Source organism: Anabrus simplex, chromosome 8, assembly GCF_040414725.1.
Source record: "Anabrus simplex isolate iqAnaSimp1 chromosome 8, ASM4041472v1, whole genome shotgun sequence".
Classification (NCBI taxonomy): Eukaryota; Metazoa; Arthropoda; class Insecta; order Orthoptera; family Tettigoniidae; genus Anabrus; species Anabrus simplex.
In genome coordinates, this window is record NC_090272.1 from 165,082,206 (window position 1) to 165,101,276 (window position 19,071).

The 19,071-nt window shown below is 39.5% G+C and overlaps 1 protein-coding gene across 4 annotated transcripts in view; it reads left to right on the plus strand.

The window, feature by feature from the left end:
• The window catches only part of LOC136878915 (sorting nexin-25), a 195,685-nt gene that overhangs the window by 4,512 nt on the left and 172,102 nt on the right, over positions 1–19,071 (plus strand). For all 4 annotated transcript variants that reach the window (XM_068228861.1, XM_067152522.2, XM_068228862.1 and 1 more), the window contains 2 exons: positions 3,279–3,513; positions 8,367–8,530. In XM_068228861.1, the coding sequence (XP_068084962.1) occupies positions 3,286–3,513; positions 8,367–8,530 (392 nt within the window). In that variant the 5' untranslated portion in view covers positions 3,279–3,285. The remainder of the gene's footprint in view (positions 1–3,278; positions 3,514–8,366; positions 8,531–19,071) is intronic.

Consider the following 19,071-nt stretch of genomic DNA (forward strand, 5'->3'; position numbering starts at 1 on the left):
TATTGACGGATCTAGCCAAAGAACTGGTAAACCCTCACATGATTCGTCGATCTTCAATTGAGACACTACCTACAGCACTGTGCCATAAAATAAGGCAACTAACAGGACTTGTGGCTCGTCCTCCAGAACAAAACCATGCAGAGAAAACAAGTTGTGCTTTTTGTCCGCTAAGGAAAAAGCGATTCACCCTGCGTATGTACAGTGGCTGCAATAGGCATATCTGCAATGAACATACTGATTCAATCACTCATACATGCCAGACATGCGCTGTACAACCAGATTCAGACAAATAAACAATGACAGTGATTCGACAAAATGTTGATAAGAACTTAGCCTGCTTTTGTTTTCATGTTATTTCATTTTCTGGTACTGGTACTGTTCGTTTGGGAACAACTATGATTTGTGTTAAATGAAACTTACGTTGATCTCATGAGTTTTCCTGGGAAGATGCTGAGAAGAACATTTAATACCATAGGATAAAGTAACTTGTTTTTTGCTAGGGGCTTTACGTCGCACCGACACAGATAGGTCTTATGGCGACGATGGGATAGGAAAGGCCTAGGAGTTGGAAGGAAGCGGCCGTGACCTTAATTAAGGTACAGCCTCAGCATTTGCCTGGTGTGAAAATGGGAAACCACGGAAAACCATCTTCAGGGCTGCCGATAGTGGGATTCGAACCTACTATCTCCCGGGTGCAAGCTCACAGTCGCGCGCCTCTACGCGCACGGCCAACCGCCCGGTATAACCTAACTTTTAGACCTTAAACCAATATAGATTTCATTAATATTCCAAATTGTATTTGTGATTGTAAGTTGATACATTTATAGGCTACTTTTATCAGTTGGTGTTATTTCACTTGAATAAATGTAATGTTTAAGTTTAACTGTATGTCTTATTCCATAAAAATGTAAAAGGATGTTAAAATTATCAGTATGCAATAAAAACATTAAAATAAAATAAAAGCAAAAATAAACATACAAAATTAATGTTTTTAAAAGAGAAATACAGTTGTTAGGTTCCACCTAACGGCGCGAGTGATCGCGTGACTTGCCAATGCACGAGTAATTGCGGGTTAACAGTCTTTTAGGTTATCCAAACCATTTGCAATTAAACTTCTGGAAACTCAGTTGTCAAAAATTACCAGTGTTTTGCCCCAGTGCAGCATGGGCTCATCAGTTGAATAACGCACCTTCCCAAGGCAATGGCTGGCTAGCACGCCGATACTACTACTACTACTACTACTACTACTACTACTACTACTACTACTACTACTACTACTAAAATGTTTTCATTCCCCTGAAGGTGGAGGCGGGCCTCTTAGATGATGATGCCGTCTCTCATGCCGGGAGATTTGTTATGATGGAGATGCTCGGAGAAGGTGAGGGGGTTGGTGGCCATGGCCTATACTAGGAGCTGTCCCGGCATTCGCCTTAGTGCATGAGAATGGAAAACCATTCTCAGAACAGCCAGCGATTGGGGCCAGCCCTGTTGCATCTCCCGAATGCAGAGGCGTAGAGCCGTGGCCACCCATCCTCTGCTCGGTTGGCGGTCAAAGTGCAGAGCTGTTGGACCACGGAGTAGCCATGGCCAGTTATGGGCCGAGACCCACTCTGCATCTACCGAGGACACCACTATTACTAAAAAATTTTTTTTCATTCCTCCCCTGAAGGGGAGAGGCGGCCCTTGGACGGTGACGCCGTCTCTCAGGCCGGGAGATTTGTTGCAGTGAAGGAGATGCTCGGAGAAAGTGAGGGGGTTGGCGGCCGTGGCCTATACTAGGAACTGTTCCAGCATTCGCCTTGATGCAGGAGAATGGAAAATCGTGCAAAAAACCATTCTCAGGATACCCGACGTTTGGGGCCAGCCGTGAGGTCCAGCCCTGTCCCGTCTCCCGAATGCAGAGGTGTAGAGCTACGGAAGAGCCGTGGCCACCTCTCCTTTGCTTGGTAGGCCGGTCAAAGTACAGAGCTGTTGGACCACGGACCAGCTGTGGTCTCTTATGGGCAGAGACCCACTCTGCATCTACTGACGCGACACCACTACAAGCTATCATGTGGTAAGCACAAATGCAGTGCCGGCATAGTAGGGGAAGATTACATCTCCACTTTCTATATATGCCCTCCTGGGTTAGCATGACCAAAAATATGGCTTCTGATTGAGGTAGCTAAATAAAATTCAGGAAACTCAATCATAAAAAATGAGCAGTGTTTACCCCAGTGTAGCATGGGCTCATCAGTTGGATACTATACCTTCCCAAAACAATGGCCTGCTAGCACATTTGTAGTGACACTACTGCAAGATTTATTTTCCCGAATTAAAAAGAGCTGATTTGTTATATTGGTTAGTGTGATATTATCAAAAATAACAAGTTTGTGATGAAATATTAGTCGGTTTTTAAGATATCTGGTTTGCTATCATGTAATAAGCATAAATGCAATTATTTCAATACAACAATGCATTCAGATCTGCTGGTTAAGTTGTATGATCTATTGTCACGCAGCCTGTGCGGACCTGGGCTGATATACCTTGCATGTCAGGAACTAAAATAAACTAAACTTGCAGATTATTTCAGTTTAAACTAACTTTTCATTTCAGCAACACCATTGTTACAGTGTTTTCTGGTGAAATGCATGGTTTCAGGTTCCAGTATTGAAAGTGCTCAGTTAGGAGAGGAAAAAATTGTGTAAGCAGTTTTGCTAATGATGCTGACAATGCAAAAAGTGTTGTAGATTATGCCCAAGAATTTTTTTTGTCTCGGTGAAGGCGTGGAATGTGTCAGTGTAGCATCCGCTTATAGTAACATCTAGTGGGCGTTACATGAGTAACAAACTGTGTGTGGTGAGCAGAAAATTTCTTTTACTGGACAATTTGGAGCACAGAAGGATTTTTCAAGTGTCTTAAATGGGCTCTTTTCTCTTCCTTGAGGAGATTATAAATGTTATAGTTGAGATGAACAGGTATGCTGAGCAATGCTCTTACATGTGAGTGTCCGGAAGCCGAGGTTGCGTTTTAGGACCTGGGAGGCCTTGACAGGCTACAACATTTACGTGGTGCTTAGTCTCGATATGTTGATGGGTAAAGTGTAGAAGCTCACTCTGAAAAGTTATTTCAGTAGGGATACATATCGGGAGTCTTCAGTCTTTCTACAAACTATGAAACAGGTTCACTTTACACTCAAAATGTCATTGCCTATCCTTTCTTGTTTTGTTTTTGTGTGTTATTTTATTTATGGTCAGTTTAAATTGAAAATCTGAAAGATACATGTATTTATGTTTCAGATAAACCATGCGGTACGCTTATCTCTTACCCTCATTCGTGATTCTGCTTTTGGCGCTAATCTACCGACCAGAATGGGTACTGATGTTGTTGTTTACCAGCGTAATGCTGGTAGCTACATTATTTGGTGTATATATTTTTATTAACTCCCGTTTCGATGTGGCATCGAGAACAAGTAACAATGCTAGGTACCTGAAACCTGCTCCAGATTTGGAGGCTATGCGCAAGTATTTCTCTGTAAGTGATATGAGCATTCTCTTGTATGCATGAAAAGTTATCATTGTTTATGGGCCCTTACATGAGTATTTTTGAGACAGTAGTAGTTCTAATATAACTGCATTAAATAATACAAGAGTTGGGGCATAAGTCATGGCAGCAGTTTTTTCCCTCACATTTGCATGGTGCAATGGTCATGTGTTCTGGAAAGCATGACATTCATAGTACATGGGCACAGCACGAGATGGCAGTGTGTTTGACAGGTACTGTGCACAGGGCAATGGGACTGCATTAGTGAGTCAGTCTCCATGCAGAAGTGGGAACTGGGGTGGGAAGTACTGGACATTATGGAACACCCACCATTCTCACCATACCTGTTTCTGTGCAATTTTGACCTCGTTCCCAAAGTGAAAGAAGCATTGCATGGGAGACGGTTTGGGACATGGGAGGACATTGCCAACACTGTGAAGCATGAGATTGCAAAATTCACATATGATGAGGCGACTGGTATACAAAGTCTCCTGCATCATTGACGACATGTTGTGAACAATGTAGGGGACTGCTTTGAAGGTTTACTGTAAAGGTTACTGTACTCGCTTAGAATAAAAATGATGTAACACAAGGATTTAATGGCTGACAATTGCCTCATTTTATATCCTACATCTGGTAAACATACTCAACATTATTCATACATTCCCTGCACCTTATGATCCCCACTCTTAACCTGTATATTTCCATTTGTCTTGTAGATCCCGCTTTCATGTAGAAAAAGATAGTTCCCATGACTTATGCCCCAAGAAAAATAAAACAAAACCACCACTTCCTTTGTACTTATTTCCCAGTAGTTTCTATACTTTCTTTCAAGCAAGCTTTATTTTTCTCTCACTCTCTTTTTGTTTTTTGTTCAGTATGGGGTGTATGTTAATTTTTTTCTGGTGGGACTGAAACACCTTACTTTGTCTTATGTTTTAGGAAAAAAAAAATTAGTGAAGTTGAATAGGCCTATACGCTATAACTATTTTTAAAATTTTTTTTTACAACTTGCTTTACATCGCACCGACATAGATAGGCCTTATGGCGACAATGGGATAGAAAAGGCCTAGGAGTGGGAAGGAAGTGTCCATGGCCTTAAGCTACAGTCCTAGTATTTGCCTGGTGTGAAAACTTGAAAACACAGAATACCATCTTCAGGGCTGCTGACAGTGGGGCTTGAACTCACTATCTGCCGGATGCAAGCTCACAGCTGCGCGCCCCTTACCGCATGGCCACCTGGCCTGGTGCCTATGATTTTAGCCAGTGAGCTTAGATGTATGATGATGTAATTGTAATAGCCTAATCCAAGTATGCTTTTTGCCTGCATTTATAATGCATTATTTTTGCTGGCAGAGTCAGTAAAGGTATGCTTGGTTCACTCAGAATGACATGGATTTTGGTCCCTGCCCAGAAGTTGAGAAGACTACTTCTGGAGAGGCATATCATCCTGGAATTTACCCGACCTAAAACAGAAATTGGCCGGCCCCGCGTGTAGGGGTAGCATACCTGCCTCTTAGCCAGAGGCCCCGGGTTCGATTCCCAGCCAGGTCATGGATTTTTACCTGGATCTGAGGGCTGGTTCGAGGTCCACTCAGCCTACGTGATTACAATTGAGGAGCTATCTGATGGTGAGATGGTGGCCCCGGTCAAGAAAGCCAAGAATAACGACACAGAGGATTCGTCGTGCCGACCACACGACACCTCATAATCTGCAGGCTTTCGGGCTGAGCAGTGGTCGCTTGGTCGGCCAAGGTCCTTCAGGGCTGCTGTGCCATGCGGTTTAATAGAAATTAATACTAGGTTAATTTTTGAGGGTAAAGGTTGCTTGTTGAATATACTGTAGAGCTAACTACTTGATTCTACTTGGAAACTCTTTCATATCTAAGTCTCCGATCTGATTGAGATTTGGTACAAGGACTTCAGGATGAATGTTTTATTCAGCCATATCAAAATTGGAATCTCAATCATATATTTAGCACCTGTTTCTGGGTGTCAAAGTTTGCTCGTTTGAGTATCACACAGACGAGAGTGAGCTGTGGGAAGCCGAGGCTAGAGAAATAATGTGTGCGAGAGAGAAAGAGTGAGAGCGTGGCAGATGAACTAGCCAGCCACACTGCCTCTACCTGCTTCCTGCCACTCGCTCCTATCTATGCGGTGCTTAAACGAGCTAACTTAGATACCCCAGAACCGGTACTAAATATACGATTGGACGTCTAATTTTGACATGGCTGAACAAAATATTCTTACTGCATTCATCATATCAAATCTCAATCACATTGGAGACTTGCAGATGAAAGGGTTTCCTTGTTAGTGCCAAGATTAGATAATGGAGGCCTTTTCCTTCCACTTCTCTGGTGGCCTTTATGTAAAAGGGTTCATTGTTTTTGCATTTCATTTCCACACTTGACCACCAATGTAATTTTTCTTTTATAAGCAGGGAAAGAAATAAGTGATGAATAGAGTCCTAAATGGAAATGTAGAAAGTTTGATATGAATACATACACGCAGTATTCTCCTTAGGACCTTTTAAATGGGCGCTTCGCCCTGCCATTTATAGAGACCGCCCAGCAAACATAACATAGATATGTGCTAGTTACAAAATATTAATACGTATTTCGGTCATTAGGTGCTCCAAATTAAAATGTAAAAATACTGTAAAACTGTTTATTTAAATGATAAAGCTTCATTATTGTCAGCATAATTGCATCAGTTACATCGGAATTTAAGTGTTTAGCTTGACTATCATGAAGTGTCGTATGTGAGCAGTGTCTGGATTAGTGCAGAAGTAACAAGCCGTATGGCACTTCAGAGCAACCGAGTGGTAAGGCCCAGTGTTACTTGATTATGAATGAGCAGTATTATTATACAACTTATTATTATTATTATTATTATTATTATTATTATTATTATTATTATTATTATTATTATTATTATTATTATTATTATTATTATTATTATTATTATTATACAAGTTCTAGATACTCTGTTATGTTTGGTTCGTGATAATAATACTAAAATAGTTCAATTTTGCGGCTAATGTATGTATATATGTTGGGTATTCAGCCCGAAGGCTGGTTGGATCCTCAACAGGTTTACCATAGCTGTCATAGATGGCCTAGGTGTCACTGAAGAGGCGTACTAGGGAAATGAGGAGTGAGGTAGTTTCCCGTTGCTTTCCTCACTGAGCCAGAAGTTGCTATTGCATATCAGTCTGCCAAGCCCACTGAAATGCGTGCACCAACTGACCCTATGAGCGACATTTTCACACCATTCATAGCAGGTACTGGCTGCATGAGGAATGGCATTACTAGCGTCATTCATACCTCAGCCACTTTCATATTGTCAAAGCCAAGTATAAGACTGAGACAGGTCAATGAAAGTAACAATTTTATTCTAGCCCATACCAAAAGACATAGTGTACTGTAAACACTACAGCTTGCCAGCAACCTATGTGATATTATTGTTAATGCCCTGAGGAGAATAAATTGAATTGTGATCACATTCAATTTTTTACATAGTATTCCCCACCCGGCTACTCATTCCTGCTACCTGGTTGACGAAAATTTCTGGGTAGAACACTGTACACAGATGTGTTCCTATCCAAATTATTTCTCTGATACTTGATATATAAGACTTGATATTTTATTATTGGAGAAAAGGTGAACCCCAACAGAAACCCTCTCCAAACCATCCCTAATTTTGATTATTTGACTGTCAGGTGATACCAAACAATAATCAACAGATTTTTATTAATTTTAAGGCAGTAACTCTTTCTGTTTGTGTGTGTGTGTGTGTATGTGTTTGTTTGTTTGTTTGTTTGTTTGTTTGTTTGTTTGTTTGTTTGTTTGTTTGTTGAGTCTTCAGCCCAGAGGCTGGTTGGATCCTCAACAGCTGTGCCATCAGCTAGTATAAATAGCCTAGATGGTATTAAAGAAGTGTACCATGGAAGTGAGATAGTTTCCCATTGCTTTCCTTACTGATCCAGAATCGGCATGCATCCACATTTTTTACACCACTTGCATCAGGAACTGGTTGCATAAGGCTGCTCGATAGATAGATAAATGTTTATTTAATCTAGCAAAGGGATATTTCTCCCTGTCTTACACTTAACCAGTGTTTGCACACATCTAGTAATTTACAGTGAAATTGAACCAATCTGTTGGTGCCACTGAATAATTCCATTTATAGTGCCTACACCAACACAAATTTTGGTGGCTAAATCTCTTTGTATCATGGAAGTATTCTGAGATAATGTTAGTCACACTATGCTTCCTGGGAGTCATATCCAATGAAAACATAGGTATTAGTATTACTAATCGCAAAGAGGAACCTCAAAATCCCTCAAAAGTGACACACATTGAACGTAAAACATTCGTTACACAGAATGCATAGAGAGCGTGGGATCCGAGAATAAGCAGTATGTATGACACTGTTGCTAATCAGTAGGAAAATTATGAAGAAAAAAAAAAAAAGTACCTTGTTCTGATTAATTCGCATTGTACTCCATATATCACACATTCCTTATGCGTACTCTTTCTGTGTTTGTACTGTATGTTTGATCCTCAGACATAAGCTGGTTGAATCTACAGTAGCTCCACCTTCAACTGTTGGGTAGCTCTTGTCCACATTCCCAGTTTTTGTTTGTGATTTTCATATTCTTAATTTACTCCATAGTGTGTAATTTGTATTACTTTATTCATCATTTTGTTCAACAGCCTTTTATTTATGTAATGTCTTCATTACTGTTCTTTTCGTTGCATATGTGTGTTCACTTCTTTGTTAAGTGTGAAGTAGTGGTTTGAAATAAAATATGAATTAGTGTGTGTGTGGTTATACTATAGGAGCTGGAGTCAAAGACTGGGAAGCCTAAAAGGTTACCTGTGATTTATGGCCGAACATTGGATGATGCATTACAGCAACTAACGGATCTCACTCTTGCGGAAGTTATTGGTAATTGGCTTAAAGAATGTGGTATGCAATCAGATGATGTGATGCAATCTATGAAGTGAGTATAACTGCCCTAATCCAGCTGATCATACTTTCATTGTCTCGTAAAATTAAAACAACATTTAGGAGAAAGAGTTTCAGTATCTCCTTCTCCTAAGATTGTAAATGTTAAGGTTTCCTGTGAAAGAGTGTGAATTCTTTCTAATATCCCCAGCAAATTGAATATACCAAAGTTTAAGTAACTGAAATCCAGTCCAGTTTATCTGTCAGATAGTTTCATTTGATACATAAGTTACTGTTTATTGGATTTGTCTTGTGTATTTATATGTGGTTGATTTGTTAGGAACTGTAATGAGGTGGGGTAGTAATTTGATATGTTCTTCTTGTCCATGTTGTTTCTATAGTTTCCCTGCTTTGTTTCTGCATTTGTCACCCTTGTGTTGAGACAGAATTGCTCATGAATCTGTGTTTTGTTGGGTGGTTATAGAGAAATGGGTAGATTTTTTTCTTTATAATGCATGATGAAATTACTCACTTCAAGAATATTGTCTTTGACATTTCACTTTCACTTGCTATCCAGTAATCACAGACTATGAGGAAGGGAATCCAGATATTTAAATTGAGGATAAGACCCAACTCTCTAATTTGCAATTTTTATCCAAAGTGAAGTGTATGTTGAGTTTTCAGCCTGAAGGCGGCTGGGATTCCTAACAGCTACACCATCAGCTGTAACAAATGGCCTAGATATCACTGATGAGGTGTACACTGGGGATTTTCTGTTTTACAATTTGCTTTACGTCGCATAGACACAGATAGGTCTTACGGTGTGGCGATGGGATAGGAAAGGGCTAGGAGTTTGAAGGACGTGACGTGGCCTTAATTAAGGTACAGCACCAGCATGGGAAATCACAGGAAACCTTCAGGGCTGTCGACAGTGGTGTTTGAACCCACTATCTTCTGAATGCAAACTGATAGCTATGTGACCTAACCACACAGCCGCTTGCTTAGTACTGGAGAAATGAGGATTCCGATAGTATCCTGTTGCTTTCCTCACTGAGTCAGGAAATTCTGTTACTTATCAGTAGGGGTCAGACGTTTATGACCTAAAAATCACCCAAATATTCAGCCAAATGTTTGTCCAACCCTTCTCCCGTTTCCCTACGGGGTAAGGTATGAGGTGAGATGAATCTGCCGTGGCGGGTTTTATGACCGGATGCCCTTCCTGATGTCAACGTCATCAGAGGAGTTGATGAGATGAAATGAATGACGTGATATATGATAGTAGGGAGAGGGTGAAACCCGGTGTCGGCACATAGTCTACTCCTGTCGAATAGCACCAAGCGGTCTGCTCAAGGCTTAACGTCCCCATCCGACGGACGATTCACCATCAACAGCGTCATATGCCCTCACTCCATATGAGCACTGCGGAGAGGTTTGGAATTTAATCCAGGCTTTTGGCACGTAATCTAGTGATTAGAAATTGCATACCACCACCTTCCCTACCCTGTCAGCCAACATTCTGATGGTGAAAATTTTTTCGACCAACGGGACTTGAACCGGCTAACCTCGGTGTCAGACCATTTAGACTTCAGCGCCTTAACGATCATGGCCACCGGGCGGGCTCAAATATTCAGCCAAATATGGTCATAAAAATAGCTAAATATGACCCAAAAATGGAAAATGTACCAAAATGTGTACGTCCGTTGAATGATTTGTGTCCATGGTTCTTTTATATTAAAGATACAAATCATTTTATAATCTTAATGCACTACTTCAATAATTTCCTTACTTGTTCTTTTATCTTAACTACACAATCGTTATCATAAATTTATTATCAGTCACTAAATTGTGGTGAGTACTGAAGATACCGTACTTTAATATTGCGATGTTATACTTCATCATCATCGTCATCATCATCATCATCATCATCATCATCATCATTGTACAGTTCCTGTTTCCCGGGTACTGTTAATGAGCCTCTTCCACTTCTTCCTGTCCATATACAACTTGTCATGGAGAACATCATCCACTGTCCATCCTCTTGCAACTAGATCAATCTTGATCACATCCATCCATCAGGTTTTAGGTCTTCCTGCAGGTCTTTTCCCCCCATCTGTCTTTCCAAATTTATTCTGGCTGTTCTTGTAGGCTCCATCCTCATCACATGCCCGTACCACCATAGTCTGGATGTGCTGATTCTGTCTAATAGGGATGTCTTTATTCCGGCTTCTTTCCTCACCTCCTCATTTCTTAACTTGTCCATCTTGGTCTTCTGGATGGTGACAGAAATGACATCGCTGATCCTGCAAACATATGAAAATAGTTATCTTAATAATAAGAATACATACATTTTTGTTTCTAGCATTGTCACTATGCTGCTGGACATTAAAACGCTTTATAGCCCTAAGTTTAACTTTGCACACTTTGCAGAAGAGGATTTTTCTTTCGGTAGAGCAGCATTCTTCCCCAAACACTTTAACTCAATTTCTTACTTTAATACTTTCACGACACTTTCTTTAGGTATCCTTATGCCATCTCCATCACTTTTAATGTAACTATGAAGCCTTCAAAATTGTCTATAATTTTTTTAAGGGAGGTGAGGGAGAAAAGTAATTTAAGCACAACCTGAAGTGGTCATGAGCCACAAGTGCTAAGATGGATAAGAATATAAGACCTTGTGGTATTTTGTTGTCTCTGAACAAGGGTGACACTCCGGTTGATGTACCGTATTTACTCATGTATTAGACCCCTATTTTTTCCACATTTACAGCCAAGAAAAGTAAGGGGGGAGGGGTTTCCAATATGCGATAACCTCAAATTTTGTGCAGTGAACACATGACTTCTATTCCATAAAGAGCCATAAATTGTACATGTTAACATTCAACACTATTCTTTAACAAACTTATGAATGTATTCTTAGTTTTACTGGCTATTTTTGTTGGAAGGCGGTATTTCTAAATTTAAAAAGAATAAATGGTGAACACATTACTTTTAGGCCTACATATTAAGTAAATATAGCCAGTTTTATTTACTCTTATATCATGTCATTCGTTTCATCTCATTAACTCCTCTTATGAAGTTGACATCAGGAAAAGCATGCACTCGTAAAAATTCACTGCGAAGATTCGTCTCACTTCATACTCGACCCCGTAGAGAAAAGGGATGAGGGTACTGTATTATGCAATATTAATACAAAAGAACGTAATGGCAGTCATTTGTGTCTGTCAGTTAAGCAGTAGGTCTACCACACAGCAAACCTGATCATTGCTTTCATTTGAATTATCGTCATCTTGTGCCGCCAACTTCCCTGCTACCGGCGTGTCATAATTCCAAATGGCGTCTTCTTCATGACAATCGCGAGTACTCGAGATCCCGTCTTGTTGCAGCTTAAAAAATAGTTTCATTCCCGACTATAGAGTCCAAACAGTGAGAATCTATTCGCAAATGGTTTCTGGAGATGGTCTCTTATTCTCAGTTGGTGTATGTGTAGCAGAAGCTACCCCTTCTGAATAAAACCTTGCTGTAAAAAGCATACCAACCCACCAGCTGATAACCTGCGTATGTTACAAGTTGTACTTCCGACTGTAATACATAGTGACTGGAAGCATTATTTGGATAACTGTGGCTGTTGATAGCCAGACCTGTATTTCTAAATATATTTCATGCTTGTTCTCTACATTTACAACCTCAGGATTTACCATAAACAGCTGTAATTGAGATGAGAGACCGCGTTGTTTAGGTTAGGTATGCTACTAAGTGCTCGGCTAGTGTCAAAATTCCACTATGGAAAAAATAAAAGTAAATAACAGGAAAGCTTGTCGTATTTATGGATGTCTGCAGGTGTGATGGTAATGCGTTTTATTACCATAACGTTTAATTTCGCACGTTCATTGCCTCCATATATTTTTATTAACGCATAGTATGTTCTGTTTGGCATCTCCAAAAATCGTAAAAGTGGTTAGTGGGGGCGTAAAATCAATAACATTATTATTATTACAGTTTTTTAATAATAATAATAATAATAATAATAATAATAATAATAATAATGAAAATGAAAACCTACAACCTGTTTTCCAGTTATTGACCGGGTCAGGAATGGAATGAATGAAGCAGATATAGGCTATTAGTACGATGGGGTCGCCACTCCCAAAGCGATTTATTAATGACTGATAGATGCTATGAAATGAGAATGGAGAGTGTTGCTGGAATGAAAGATGACAGGGAAAACTGGAGTACCCGGAGAAAAACCTGTCCCGTCTCTGCTTTGTCCAGCACAAATCTCATATGTAGTGACTGAGATTTGAACCACGGTATGCAGCGGTGAGAGGCCGACGCGCTGCCACCTGAGCCACGGAGGCAATAATAATAATAATTATTATTATTATTGTTTAGGTACGTTGGCAAGTAAAACAATCATTATGATTGGATTATTTTTAGGCATGATACTGTATAGGCCTTTGGGCTTATGCCACGTCAAGAAAATAAGATGAAATTTTTTGTGTTTCGCAGAGAACTGTGCTCTGCGTCCTCAGAAGAAATCTCGACTGTCCACGAGAAAGGCTTCTTAAACAACAATGACTCTTTAAAATTTAGATGTTATAATAGAAGTGGAAATGGTACATTCATTCGCCACCAGATGGCTCCCAGGACGTGGCACAACGCTAGTGTTCAAAGCGGAAGCTGACCGAACCATAGAATCAGTCTAAGCGGTTCACATAAACGTGTGTACGTGACATATAACATTGGCAGGTGTATGATATAGACACAAGCCTCGAATGAAACATCTGGCGATGAGGAACGTACGAATTTGGAAAACACCGATACGAAATAACAATAGTGAAAGGACAGGGAAGGGAACTACCTACGTTAATTCTTAATTGATAGCCGGGGTCCCTGTTGAAATTGTTAGGATTTCTAGGTATTTACTCAGCTTCCCTAATAATCCTGGACCTGTAGTGTCTAGTGTGGGTAAGAGCTCGAGCATCTTGGAACATGATATCATGACCCGATGATAGAGCGTGCTCAGCTATTGCCGATTTGTCTGGTTGGTTGAGACAAATATTTTGTTTGTGTTCTATGATACGGGTACCAATGGACCGGCATGTTTGGCCGATGTATACCTTACCGCAAGTACAGGGAATTTCGTATACCCCTGGATGTAAAATTGGGGACAATTTGTCCTTGGTTTTACTCAGACTGAGCAATTTTAGTGGCGGTGCTAAACACGGTTTTTATATTGTGTTTGCGGAGGACCTTGGCAATTGGATCTGTTGTGTTGTGAATGTAAGGCAAGCAGGCAGTTCCCTTCACTTCTTCCTTCTGTGAGCTTTTCTTGATCATTTCTCTGGGATGCAGGGCTCTATGAATGTGCAAATCGCTGTAACAATTACCCTTGAACACGACTGTGAGCGTATCCATCTCCACCTGGATATGTGATGGCTCACAAATTCGTTTTAAACCTACTTCTCTCCAAAGATTACATAGGCTATATTGGCCCGAGTTATGAGATATTAAACGAGCACTTTGTTAATGATCTCACCCACTATATTAATAGCAACAACCGTGAATATTTCTTAACTAAAGTAAATTAGTTTCCTCATCCCGAGGTGGTGCCGCCCCCAATGGAGGAGAGCTACACGTACCATTTATACTGCATATCAACTTTCCTGCCATTCATAAATCTCTGGCAATACGGTACTGGGAATCGAACTCAGTCCTCCGAGAACAGCAGGTAACTGTGCTAACCATTATGCTGGCAGACATTCTTAACTACAAAAAAAATACCAGACATATAGCATGACTGATGCATGCTTTAGTTGCGTAGGTCGGACACGAAACTATTCACCTATTTGCACGACGTCATCAGAGCTGCAGTAGGCCTACGCTACAGAGGCGACATTTCTTAACTACGAAACACAGATGTACCGCATGTCTTTGACGTGTGTTTTCAATGCGTGGGTCGTACGGACGAAACTATTCACAAATTTGTGTGATGTCATCGGAGATTTATTTTTCGTTTCTTTCTCCCAGAAAGCTGGTGGGGGTGGGGGGGGGGAGGTCTAATACACAATTAAATACGGTAAATACCCGCACTGCATGTCATACTCTAAAGGAAGTTATTCTAAAACTAGCGATGTAAACTCAGGCATAATACAGTAAGCGTATACTATTCAATTTTGAGGTCCAAGTTTCAAGTTTTGTCACAATGTTACAAACATTTACACAAGCAACATTGGACATAACATTAAAGTACAGTATCAGTCATTAATGATCTGCATTTACGGCTGTTGCCAAGGTGGCAGATTCCCTATCAGTTGTTTACCTAGCCTTTTCTTAAATTATTTCAAGTAACTTGGAAATTTATCAGACATCTCCTTCGATAAATCATTCCAATCCCTTACTCCTCACCCTATAAATGAATATTTGCTCCTATTTGTCCTCTTGAATTCCAACTTTATCTTCATATTGTGATCTTTCCTACTTTTAAAAACACTACTCAAACTACTTCTACCAATGTCAGCCCATGCCATCTCCCCACTGACAGTTCGGAACATACAACTTATAATACCAATATAAATGGTCCGTTATTGGACATTATAAATTTTCCAGCTAACTCATTCCTGGTTGCCAGCGTTTCGCCCCAGTGTGCTAAGTTGGGCTCATCAGTTGGTAAATAGCACGCCCACCAAGATGCATTGCTAGTGCATACCGTGGAGGCCACTGCGTAGGCTACATGGAGCCACCGGCAGTGCCAATGCACTATGAGAGACTTTGTCTCATTACCAAAAATTGATGCCTGCCTGGCCATCAGATGATATAGATGTTGATTCCCATAGGGAACCTGAAATATTTATCCCGAATGAGTAAATTTATAATACCAATATTAAAGGTCCAATTTTGGACATTATTAATTTTCCAGCTAACTCATTCCTGGTTGCCAGTGTTTTGCCCCAGTGTGCTAAGTTGGGCTCATCAGTTGGTAAATAGCACACCCACCAAGACACATGGCTAGTGCATGGCCAGGCAAGCATCAATTTTTGGTAATGAGACAACGTCCCTCATAGTGCATTGGCACTACTGGTGGCTCCAAGTAGCCTACGCAGTGGTCTCCACGGTATGCACTAGCCATGTGTCTTGGTGGGTGTGCTATTTACCAACTGATGAGCCCAACTTAGCACACTGGGGCGAAACACTGGCAACCAGGAATGAGTTAGCTGGAAAATTTATAATGTCCAATAACGGACCATTTTTATTGGTATTATAAATTTACTCATTCAGGACAAATATTTCGGGTTCCCTTTAGGAATGAACATTATATCACATACCACTTAGTCGAGTAACTCGTGTCCTTTCTCCCAAGTCTTCCCAGCTAAAACTTGGCAACATTTTCATAACACTACTCTGTTGTTGGAAATCGCCTATACAAATCAAGCTGCTTTTCTTTGGATTTTTTTCCAATTCTCATATCACGTAGTCCCTGTGTGCATCCCATAAATTCAGTCATACTCTAATTGGGATCTTACCAGAGACTTATGCACCCTCTCCTTTACACTGATACTTCAGCCCCTAATTACCTTCATAACCTTGTGAACAGATCTGTAACCTTTCTTTACAATCTCATTAATATGTAGAAAAATATACAATATAACCAAAATATAACCTTAAAGAACTAAAATGACTGAATTATGACCAAAACAGTATATGAAAAGGTAAAATGTGCTTTTCTGTGTCCTATACAATAAGGCTAAATATGCTCAGAAACATCCCATTCATGCTTAAATCCAACAAAAACCAAACCGGAAGACGGGGAAAATATATTTCCTGAATGTTCTAACCCTACTTATCAGTCTGCCAAGCTGGGGGTTTTGAATATAATTCATCAGATGGGAGTTTCTATGGTCAGTTTGCTTTGTGTCAGTTCTGTTTTTTTTCTTTGGAGCAGTGATTGGAGTGATGGGAAATATTATATTTATGCAAAATTTTGGCCTTTAAACTTTTTTTTTTAACAGATCTCGTTTTTTCGTGACCTCCAGGCACCAAAAAAAGTGTTGCTTAAGATGATGTAGGGGCTCCATTCAAGGCGTGGCAAGGGATATTTGGGCTGCAGCTCATCCAGAAATGTCCTACTTGAACTGGATGACATTTGCAAGTTAGAGGATTGGTTCCTATCGTCATTTTGTCCTGATCCTCTTCATTATGGCTTGTGATTATTGGATAGCATTTTTCTTACACCTTTTTGTACATCTTATTCATTGGCTCCTAAATTGCCAAACAGTGAAATGGACAAAAATTGATCTTCTATCCGGTATCTTCTATCTGTCAGCCATCCTTTTCATGTCTGCATATGATCTTTGTTCCATCTCATTTACTGAAATATTGAGGTAGGATATTCTTGGTTGGTTTCGCGTGTTTTCCCCAGTACTACTTTGATCTCAGTGTTGGACTGGAGAAAGATGTCATATGTCCAAACAATTGGCTCTCCGTTTTTATGGTGTTAATTGAGCTCTGCTTCTCCAACAGTTAATTGGGAACCATTTCCAGAAATTTTCAGCATGTGATATAAGAAGTATGTAAAGTTACCATCTGTAATTCAGTCAGTTCATAACACATCAAAAGTCAGAAAAAATCAGCAACACACAAATGAAGAATTATTAGAAGTAATTTTAAATACTTATTTCAAAGTCAATATCTAATTGTTTCATATATTACTTTGGATTGTTCAGATATGCAATTAGTATTTAAAATGGAAATAGCCATTCAGTTAAGAAAATTTGAATTTGTTTTATTGGTCAGATGTTAGAATACTGTCTCTTTCATTATGCGCATAAACTCATTTTATCTCAAAGTAACTTTAAACACTCCCTACATGTTGAAAATATTTTTATGCATTATAAAGTGTTTAGATAATCCATGAGATTTAATTTGTAAGTAGGGAGTATGGTTTGGTTTGATAGTAAGTGTTCGGTTAAGGTAGATATTGTATGTGAATATGAATGGATACCTGCCATTTGGTTAAAGTTTTACTTGATGATATATATCTTGTGTTATTTAATGTGTATGTATTTTTATTTTGATGTGATAAACAGTCTGTAGACTATAATATAATAGTTCCTTCTTTGGTGTATCTGTATGCTTAGACTACTGGCTTGCATCATCATCATTCCCCTTGTCCAATTTGATTTTGGCTTGTGGATCATTGGTCTCCATCTCTGCTAGTCTTTCCACCATCTTCAACAAGGACTTCTTGAAAGTTTGCCATTCTCTTCATTAGATCTCATTCACTTTGTTCTCTCTTATCATTTCCTGGGTCTAACCTCCAGTTCAAGTACCAACTTTGGGATCACTGGCTTACAAGTTTTAGAGTTACTTCTGAGAACCTAAGTGCTATGTGAAGTGGATACAATTAGTATTTGGGGCTGATAATCACATTCTATCTCTTAAAACAATAAACACCACTGTTGCTTTCATAGTTATTATTGTGTCAGAAGCACTTACAATGATTGAAGTTAATTGGTAATAATAATGCATAATATGTATATGATACAATGTAACATTGAATTGACAGTTCGTTTACACTTTTGCCGCCCAGAAGTTAGCAACATCGATTGCATTTGGTGTGGCACTAATCAGGCCCTCCAGAGTACACAGTGCCAGACACAGACTACACTGGAGCAGGTGGGAGGATGTCTGCACCTTGCCACACTCACATAGTGGCGACTCAATATGGAAACCCAACTTCACCAAGTCATTCCTGCATTTAGTAACACCTGAACGTAATCTATTGAGCGATCTCCATGTGGTCCATTTCTGTGTGTATCCAGCGGGAAGTTTTTCACAGGGTGTGAGCCATCCAAAGATATAAACTTCATTTTGTTTCTGTATTGAACTGAGATCACAGAGATCAACAAGATCAATTTATTATGTATTTGCTATGAGTATATCACTTTAATTTTAACACACATTAACAAGAAACTTTTAAAAACTTTCATATGTTCAGAGTGTAAAAAAAAAAAAAATTAGAAAAGGTTGATGGTACAGCTAAAGCATGTTAAAAATTTTAATCAGTGTATTTATTTTGGTGAAAAATAGTGTATGATGTTGTGTATCCCTACATGTCACCACGCACATTTCTGTTTCATTATAAAGACTGAGCTGTTTCAACGCTCCGGAAAGTATAATCGTGTGAACTTTTGACATGCAGCTTGATACTGCAATTTTAGCCAAGGACATTCTAATAATTTGTATGTTTTGACAGACATCTACAATGGTATCCTCTTTTTATGACTTGTAAGAGCAATCAGGATCCTGATTTTTCGCCATACAGGTTTAAGATTGAGGCTGATGATGCCCTTAATATGGGCGAAACATGTTCCTTAACATTTTTAATAATATTTAATTTCTAAAAAGATCTCTTTGTATTGAATAAGTGGATATAAAAAAATAATAACACTTGTAACATATTTTGTATTTACGTACATTTCAATACGGACCTAACATGAGAATTATAACGTGTAATGCTGTGGTGTCCGCATAAGAGCCTCTATTGTTCTGAGAAAGCTTAGTCATGGGGTTTCGGGTTGATATCCATGTAAAGGATGT